This window comes from Clupea harengus, chromosome 23, assembly GCF_900700415.2.
Source record: "Clupea harengus chromosome 23, Ch_v2.0.2, whole genome shotgun sequence".
Lineage (NCBI taxonomy): Eukaryota > Metazoa > Chordata > Actinopteri > Clupeiformes > Clupeidae > Clupea > Clupea harengus.
Window position 1 is genome coordinate 17576978 of NC_045174.1, and position 9552 is coordinate 17586529.

At 40.0% G+C, this 9552-nt stretch overlaps 1 protein-coding gene across 1 annotated transcript; it reads left to right on the forward strand.

The window, feature by feature from the left end:
* The first annotated feature begins 1287 nt into the window (after positions 1–1287).
* Positions 1288–4184, forward strand: LOC105908553 (interferon-inducible GTPase 5-like). The gene is made up of 3 exons (XM_031560849.2): positions 1288–1547; positions 1921–2052; positions 2549–4184. Exons 1-3 carry the CDS (start codon positions 1419–1421, stop codon positions 3719–3721), a joined length of 1434 nt encoding a protein of 477 aa, XP_031416709.1. The 5' UTR covers positions 1288–1418; the 3' UTR covers positions 3722–4184.
* Positions 4185–9552: the final 5368 nt, after the last annotated feature.

The window sequence follows — 9552 nt, forward strand, 5'->3', positions numbered from 1 at the left end:
GGATCAGCCGTTAACGAACCGATATTTGCTGTTCTCAATCAGCTTGCTAATCTTAACGGGCTAAAAGGCCAATTGATTAACTTAGCTTCAACCCTACGACGAACGGGCCCCTGATGAGATAAAAATAATAACTTTGCTATCTTCATCAGCACAACCAAGTGTGTTTTGTTCTAGAGCTGTGTGTCTAAATGGACACTGATGTTTCACAGGGTCTTCCATCACACTTAGACAGACCTTCATAAAACATCTAAATGAGTACCTAGAAAAGCGCTATATAAAATTTAAGTATTATTGCTATTATTATTATTATTATTATTATTATTATTGAATGTTTGTAAACCCTCATATTTGTGATTCTGGTCCCTTATCCATTGTCCCTAATTCAAATTCATGAAACTATGCAAATTCATGAAACTATGCATTGATGTTCAGTGGTGTCTGGTTGATGCTGTGACTGGTTGGATGTTATTTCAATGTCCTCATACCCTCTTCGGATGACCTGTCATGTGTTGAGCAAGCCTCAGCATGCAGGAGAATTGGACCAGCTCTCATCATGGCTGCCACTTTACTTAGACACTAGTCATGTCACTCAGTTAGGAACATTCCTAAGCAAAGAAGACCTTCCGAATGGGGCCTTGGAGACGTCAGTAGTCGTCAGTTATGCTGGTGACATGTCCTCACCACTTTTTCTGATCACCAATTTCGTCCCTACCACTTTTGACAACTGAACAAAAGTCTCACCACAATGAATAGCTTCTCAAGGTAAAAGGATTATCATTAAACTTTGGTTTGTTGTTCACTGACTAAGTGTGCATAGCAAGCTAGTTACAGCTGTTTTTGCTGTACATATGCACCAGTTGAGTTATTTTATTGCTAGGTGCATAGATGTCTGTGGCCATCATGAAATAAGAGACTTCACTGTAAAGTGCGCAGGACTTAATGTTTGGCCACCATCCGTAGACATAAACTTTGGCAAAGTAAACAAATGTGTGTTTTTAATGTGATACTCGCTATGCGATTTCATGATGAGTAATATATCCATAGTAGGCCCTAATATTATTATTGTGCACAGTCCCGCACTGGACTCGAACCCACACCATCGCATATCAGAGGTGCGTGCTAATAATTACATCAATCCCTGTTTCTCACTTGACACTAGCACCACTCAGATGTCCCACTTCTCCAGAAGAAGTGACTACTTTTGCAAGGTAGTCTGTAAAACACATATTAGCCAGAATAATCATTTCTACCATTTCACCAGCAGGGGGCAAACTGCCTCCACTGCCCCGTTGTGCTCAACGGAAGTGGAAGTAGTCGTGCAGCTCCACTCTCAGCAAACTCTGTTCGCCATAACAGTTGGCTTAGTTAGTCCCCTTCCCATAATTTAGCCTAGTATTCGACTATGACGCTTTTATCCAATGTTACAGAGCAAATATAGCATTTTCCTCAGCAGGGCTGCAACTCCCCCCTTCCTATGGAACTCACCGAACGCGGAACTTGGTGTGTGCGGCTGTCGTCTTGTTCTCGCTCCGTTCAAACACCATCAGGTGGGCAAACAAGTTCGGTACCCGTATCCTTTGATTTGACTTGGTGTAATAACAGATATACAAAAAGTCGGATTTGGTGTAATGACATGATGTAACTCCGGCCAGGCTAATCTCTATCTAGCTATCTACTAATTCATAATTTCTATTGTCGGCACAGCCGATATTATTTTTATACTTCATAAAATGATATGTGGGTTTTTAGTGGACTATGTAATCCATTAGGCTACCCCAACATGCTGACACAAGCACTGCTGAATGTTCATCAGACAGCCGTTAGAATCTCCACCCTAATTTGAGCTCCACCTTTAGAGTCATTGGATTTGTTTAAAAATATGAAACTCAGTTCACTTAGACAATGATACTTCATTCACAGGTGTGTCCAGACATAACCTCTGCTGTGACAGGGGAGACTGGGGCAGGAAAGTCCTCCTTCGTTAATGCCATCAGAGGTCTTCAAGATACTGATGAAGGAGCTGCACCCACTGGAGTCACAGAAACCACCACGGTACTTCTGAACTAACTTTCCCTGAGTACTATCAGCATTAGTTTGGACAAAAGCTGAAGACTTTGACTGTGTTAATTTAACCACACTTTCATTCTTTTGCCAAGTTAAAATGATGTTATGGACTGAATTAACATGAACTTCTGTAAACATGGATCACACTAGTGTGTGTAAATAGTCAGTATGAAAATATGAATTAATTTGGAAGTCATGGTTCAAAAAGTTCCAAAACTAAAAAGAAAAACGATTTCAAAAGATAAAAAAACAACACAAACAGTGTTCATGCTATATTTCAATATACACATTTAGTTTAGCTGCAGAACCAAGATGTACCTACTCCGCTCAAAAGCTAATTTCCCTAAAATCATTTTTTAATCAGTTTTTGAATTGTAATTATGATAACCTGAGTCATTGACTCATTGAATGCACATTTCAGATTTTGTCAACATTTGCAAAAACAGAACATTATGTAATATAAGATGTTACACTTTCCTTTTAGATCATGGCTGATCAACAGGATGAACTCCGTGCTTTACTAAATGATTCTGGTGAACCGACCTTGGAGAGGGCCATTGCCAAAGCCAGAGAGATGGTGGATAGGTTAGATAATGTCACTCTCAACATTGCTGTGACAGGGGAGACTGGGGCAGGAAAGTCCTCCTTCGTTAATGCCATCAGAGGTCTTCAAGATACTGATGAAGGAGCTGCACCCACTGGAGTCACAGAAACCACCATGGAGCCCACCATGTACCCCCACCCAACCCTGCCCAATGTGAACTTATGGGACCTGCCAGGCATAGGGAGCCCAACATTCAAAGCACAAACCTACATGAACGATGTCAAATACCAAAACTATGACTTCTTTATCATAGTAAGTGCATCCAGATTCAAGGACACTGACATCATGTTGGCAAAAGAAATCAAGAAAAATAAGAAGAATTTCTACTTTGTTCGCACAAAGACTGACTTTGATGTATCACGAGAAGAGAAAAGGGGAGTAACAGAGAGGGCAACACTTCAGAACATATGGAAGAACTGTGTGGAAAATCTCAGAACGCTGGGACCCCCTCCTGTCTTCCTCATTACATCAGATAATCTGGAAAGGTTTGACTTCCGGAAACTGGTAAATAATCTGGAGAGGGACCTTCTAGAGGAGAAGAGAAATGCTCTGGTTTTGAGTTTGCCTGTTTATTCCAAGCAGTTTCTTGAGCAGAAATACAGTTTATTCAAGAAAGCAGCATGGGCTGTGGCCATCGCAGCAGGTGCCATAGCGGCAGCCCCAGTACCAGGTCTCTCACTAGCATGTGATGTTGCCATGGTAGTATCTTTCCTAACCAAATGCTACAATTCGTTTGGTCTAAATCATAGATTCCTTGAAAGATTGCCACAGAGAGTAAAGAAGCCAATACTGGCAATGGTTAGAGAATCAGAACTTGTCATGGCGATTGCTGAAGAATCATCGGTTGCAACAAAAGTGTCAGCAAGGCTTGGGGCAGCACGGGTTATGGAGGCACTGTTCAGACTTGTTCCTGGTGCTAGAAACACAGCAACAGCTGGGGTATCTCTTGCTAACACACTATATATGCTCCTAGAAGGGGTGAAGGAACTGTATAGTGTAGCCAAAAGGGTGAATGAAATGGCAGAACTAATGCAGAGTAAAGCAAACCTGTGACCCAGGCTGAATGGGTGGGAATGCTTACCATGTTTAAGATCCATGATATGTGAATCAAGAACTATGTTTTACAACAATATTAGGAATTCATCTGAATCAAGGACTAATTAATTTGTTTTATCTTGAGTTGTCTTTTTAGATCTGATCATTTTTTTTATCAAATTCTAGTAATTTTCTAACCAGGATCTGTACAAGAGCGTTTCAATCAACTTCTGCACAATCTGATAATCTATTTAAAAAGGCTTTCCTTCTGTTTGGTCATGAGCCTTTCTGTATTCACTGGGTATCCTTCTGATGTTGATGATGTTTTGAGTTACCGTCAAACAATCAGGACAACTCTGGGATCATTAGCCTGCACAAGTATACTGTGTGATGAACTGTAGAGTGTAGTGTAAGATAAATTCAGTTTAGGTATGAATTTATTAACATTTTATTTCTATTAACAATGTATGCCCATTTAACCAGTATAACTGAGCAGTTGGAAAGCAGGTTTCAGACAGAGGGGCCTAAGATAACATTCAAAGAACTGCTTTCAAGTTCAAGAATGACCAGTGACATCAATTCCAAGGTCATAGGGCACCCTGGGCAGGAGACAGAGGAGATAGGGAGACGATCTGTACCAGGGAGTGGAGATTCAAAGAAACTTAATTGTCAGGCCAGAAATTACGACTGAAACATGCAAGTCACAGAGAGGCGTATACGTGTGGGGCCCAGGAAGCACCATCAGTGAAGACTGGACTTATAAACCATTGTTATCACATGTAAAATTCAGAAGGCCTTCTCCAGCCGTGGGTGACAGAGCTGTTTGTGAACTCTGCATCTCTGACTGTATCTTGTACAATCTTGAAACCAGTAAACTCAACTGTATCAAACCAATTGCTACGTGTGGCGGTCCGATTACTTTGATTTCTCTGCAAACCAGCACGCAGTTCATTTTAACTTAACAACAGCCAAAGGTCTGGTTTGTGTTGAAGAGTGGGGATGTCTGCTACGGACATGGCCAGAGTGAGGCCCATATTCAGACCATGAGTTTCAAGCTCAAGGCCTTGCATTTATGTTGTTGTCTGCATGCAATGACCTTTTCCAGCAAACGTAACATTTTTGATATTGTACATGGTAGCACTGAAAATACAAAAGATGCTTTGTCTTTCTGCAACATTTTGGACCACAGTGTAAAAGGCCACATGAAAAAGAAAACAGAATAAAAGTGTATTTGAAAAAGTACTGGACTGCTGTGTTTTTATATTGTAGTCGACTGTAACAGGTTTTGTGCACATTGCTGGTATTATAGCACCATCTACAGTGTAGTTCATGCCAATGTGGTTAGCGTCCCTAGAGGTGTTGGATAAACTGGAGAGTGTAGCCAACAGCCTGGTGCAAATGGCATCACTAAGAGTAAGGCAGTCAGTTCATGTGATTCAGACCCTAATGTTATAAAATGCTTTGTTAGGTCTAGATTCAAATTTTCATATCTAATTTAGATTTGTATTACATTCTTTTTTTTTTAGATATATTCTATTGTGTGTGAATGCTCTGATGTGTCCACATCTCCAAAACTGGAAATGAACAGAAACCTTCTGTGTGTTGTAAACATGATACAGTGTGTGCTGCTAGATGGGGAGGATTTTCAGAAATTGTTTTATATGAAACTGATGAAGGACAGAATTTTGGGCCCTTCATCTGTATAATCTGTGCAATTCTGTCCACTAAATGAGAAAATCAAGCTTTGTAAAGGGCCATTTAAGAAATGTAAGCCTATGTAGTCAAAGCATAGCCTACTCGTGTTCTATTCGTTTAAAGGAAAAGATACAGTCTTTGATTATAATCCATTGCACTTTTAGGCAAATTCATTGAAATTATTGTCACATTTCTTTAGTCGTCCGTTCAGTTTGTATGCTACAACCCCAAATCAAAAAAAGTTGGGACGGTATGGAAAATGCAAATAAAAAAGAAGGCAGTGAATCACATGAAATCATGATGCAGTATTGTAATTTCTATGAGTGCTAAGGCTTTTCTATGGATAAATCTATTGCTTCTTATAATTCATTCAGGATCTCTTCATTAGTTCACATGTGTAAGACTTTATGAGAACTATCTCTGCTGTTAGTTAATGTGGAGTCTGCTTAATCTAACGTGAAAACAGAACAAGAAAATGAAATGTGTGTGAACTGAAAACTGGTCAGTAGATTTCCCCTCAGTGTCGCCCAGACCACCTCCTATAAGTCATGCATCCTTAATGCACCGCTTGACTGTTTGTGACTACATTACAAGAATTTCCCTCACAGGAATTATTTATCTTGTTGGTGCGATCATGGTTTGTTTTCATTCTACTCCCTTTTTAAAATAGTCACCATTGTTTTGTGACACCTTTTCCCATGAAGTCCACACCTCAGTGACACACCCTTTATAGTTGCATGTCTGTCATACCTGTCACATGAAATCATGATGCAGTATTGTAATTTCTATGAGAAGTTCTCAGGCTTTTCTATGGATAAATCTATTGCTTCTTAACATTCATTCAGGATCTCTTCATTAGTTCACATGAATAAGACTTTATAAGAACTATCTCTGCTGTTAGTTAATGTGGAGTATGCTTAATGTAACGTGAAACCAGAGAACAAGAAAAATGAAATGTGTGTGAACTGAATACTGCTCAGTAGGTTTTCCTTCAGTGTTACCCCGACCATCTCCTATCAGCCATGCATCCTCGATACACTGCTTGCCAGTTTGTGACTACCTAACAAGAATTTCCCTCATAGGAATTATTTATTTTGTTTGCGCTGTCATGGTTTGTTTTTATTCTTCTCCCTTTTTAAAATAGTCACCATTGTTTTCTGACATCTTTTCCCATGAAGTCCACTCCTCAGTGACACACCCTTTATAGTTTCATGTCTGTCATACCTTTTGTCCTGAACACATTGCCACGCATAGGCCTTAACCTGTCTTAATATCTAGATACAAATTCCTTTCCATTTGATTCACATAATACCTGAAAAACATTGCGTGTAGTAAGTACACAAAAATCATGCCATGATGTCACTTCATGCCATATTCTTGTTTTTCAATACGTTAATGTACTAATGTATTAGCAGCCCATACAGTATATTTAGCAGAAAATATGCAGTATCCAAAATACAGCAATTATGCAAAAAACAAGCCTCTCTTTTGGTACTTTAACTCTATAGTGATCTCCATTCACTTGAATAATGACCGCCCTTCCTAATTGATCCTCTGCCCAAACAAAAGGAACATTGGGGAGAAGAGAATATAAAATGATACACAGCACACGTAACTGCAAAAGATAAACATCTAAATCAATGTGCATGATATTACTGCTAATGCCAGGCAGGAAGGGTCTTGCTGACCAAGATCATCTAAATGCTAATAGGCCTAGGTGGTCTATATATTGTACAAGAACTTCAAATTATTTGAATTTAAATTCAGGTCTTGAGGAAATACTTAAGTTGGCATGGAAAATGGTTGCTACTCCACCTCCACATCCTGTACTGCTGGGCATGTGGCAGTTAACATGACTTGGAGGGGAAGACTCAACTGCATGTGTTCACTTTAAGATCAAGAGAGATCTTAAAAAGAACAAGAAAATTATGTGTGTGGACTGAATACTGCATATAGGTTTTCCTTCAGTGTTACCCCTTAATACACTGCTTGCCTGTCTGTGAATACATAACAAGAATTTCCCTCACAGGAAATATTTCTGTTTTTCTTGTTTGCGCTCTCATGGTTTGTTTACATTCTTCTCAAATAAAAAAAAAAGTCACCATTGCTTTGAAAAATGTATCTTGTTTGCGCTGTCATGGTTTGTTTTCATTCTTCTCCCTTTTTAAAATAGTCACCATTGTTTTGTGACATCTTTTCCCATGAAGTCCACACCTCAGTGACACACCCTTTATAGTTGAGTGTCTGTCAAACCTTTTGTCCTGTGCAGAACACATTGGCAGGCAAAGGCCTCAACCTGTCTTATAAATCAAGATCAACATTCCTTGGCATTACTAAGAGTAAGGCAGTCAGTTCTCGTGTTTCAGACCTAATGTTATAAAATGCTTTGTTAGGTCTACATTTCAATCTTCATATCTAATTTAGATTTTAATTACATTTAGGTTTTTAGATATTTTCCATCGTGTGTGAATGCTCTGATGTGTCCACAGGGAGGATTATCAGATATCATTTTATATGCAACTGTCGAAGGAGAGAATTATGGGCCCTTTAACTGTACAATCTTCAGCAATTCTGTCCACTAAATGAGAAAATCAAGCTTTGTAAAGGGCCATTTAAGAAATGTAGGCCTTTGTAGTCAAAGCATAACCTACTCGTGTTCTATTCGTTTAAAGGAAAAGATACAGTCTTTGATTATAATCCATTGCACTTTAAGGCAAATTCATTAAAAATTCTTGTCACATTTCTTTAGTCGTCTGTTCAGTGTGTAAGCTAGAATACTCCAGTGTCACAGACCGAGCCATAACCTACTCCAGCCAATCAACACATCGCTTTAGGAGCACAGAAGGGAGGGGTGTAATGCGATTGACTGTTGACGTCACATGCAAACAAGTACTGGCAGTCAGTCCTTAACCAGAAAGTCCTAGTAGTCCAATATGTTAATAGATCACTGTCTCATTTGATACATTGTGATGTTCTGTTTTCTTTGGTGATGTCCAATTTCTCCTCAGCTTCCCCTCTTACAAAACAAAAAAACAAACGCACAAACGACACACAGTAGCACACACGTGCATATATAGTGGCGACACAGGACACACACACACACGCAGGCCTGATGTCGCAGTGAATGTAATCTCTGCATTTCTCCCATCCTGGACTGTCCTTCCTCCAGGACCCCCCAGGAGCAGTGGGCAGCCTTTAGGCGCCCGGGGACCAAGTCAAGTGATCCATCTTGGTCAGGGACGGACAGTTCAGTTCTTCTGTATGTTTTTCTGTTGGGGTTCTTAGTGGAGGAAACCCCTTGTGAACACGGGGAGAACATGTCAACTCCATGTCAGGGAATTTTTTCACCCTTTATCAGGACTGTATTAACCTCAGAATTAAGACTCACACAACCAAGAATATAAGAAATAACAAACTTTTACTCTGGCAAAGAGGAGTGCATGGTTTCAGCCCGCTCGTCAACCTACACTCCTCCAAGAGGAGTGCAGTGTTTCAGACCGCTGTTCAACCCATCACTGACTCTCTGGTAAAATGTAACAGACTTTATATTCACAGAAGATGTTCACAGTTCATACAGGAAAACACTCCCATCTTGTACCATCTCGTCCTTGGTTCCCAGAGATAAGAATGTTTACCTAAGACCCCTAAAAACCCTGACTCTGGGTCTTACAACAATAAATCAGTCTTAACCTAAACATCCCATGACACCTCTGAATTCCCCATCTGTTTCACACTTCCTCTCACAGAACAATGGAAACAGCTGAGACTTCTATTTAACTAACTAATATCAAACTAACACACATCATGATAATAATTAAAAAGAAACATTTCTTTCACACTCCACACAGAAAGGCCCAGGAGATAGCCCACCTGAGCACTGGAGGCCTGAAACGAACCTACCCCCCAGGACCAACAGCACCCCATGCGGGAATCGAACCCAGGACCTTCTTGCTGTGAGGCAGCAGTGCAAGCACCTGAGCTTCCGTGCCACCACCTATCAATCATTCTTCCTTATTCAGTGCCAGTGATGACCCTGCTGTAAGTTTCTTCAATCCTGGCACTGCTTCAGAAAATTGGGGAACTATTAACAATTCCACTGGATATCTCACTCTATACTGGTGGCAGTTATTTTGCAGAGCTGTTATTTTTTGTTA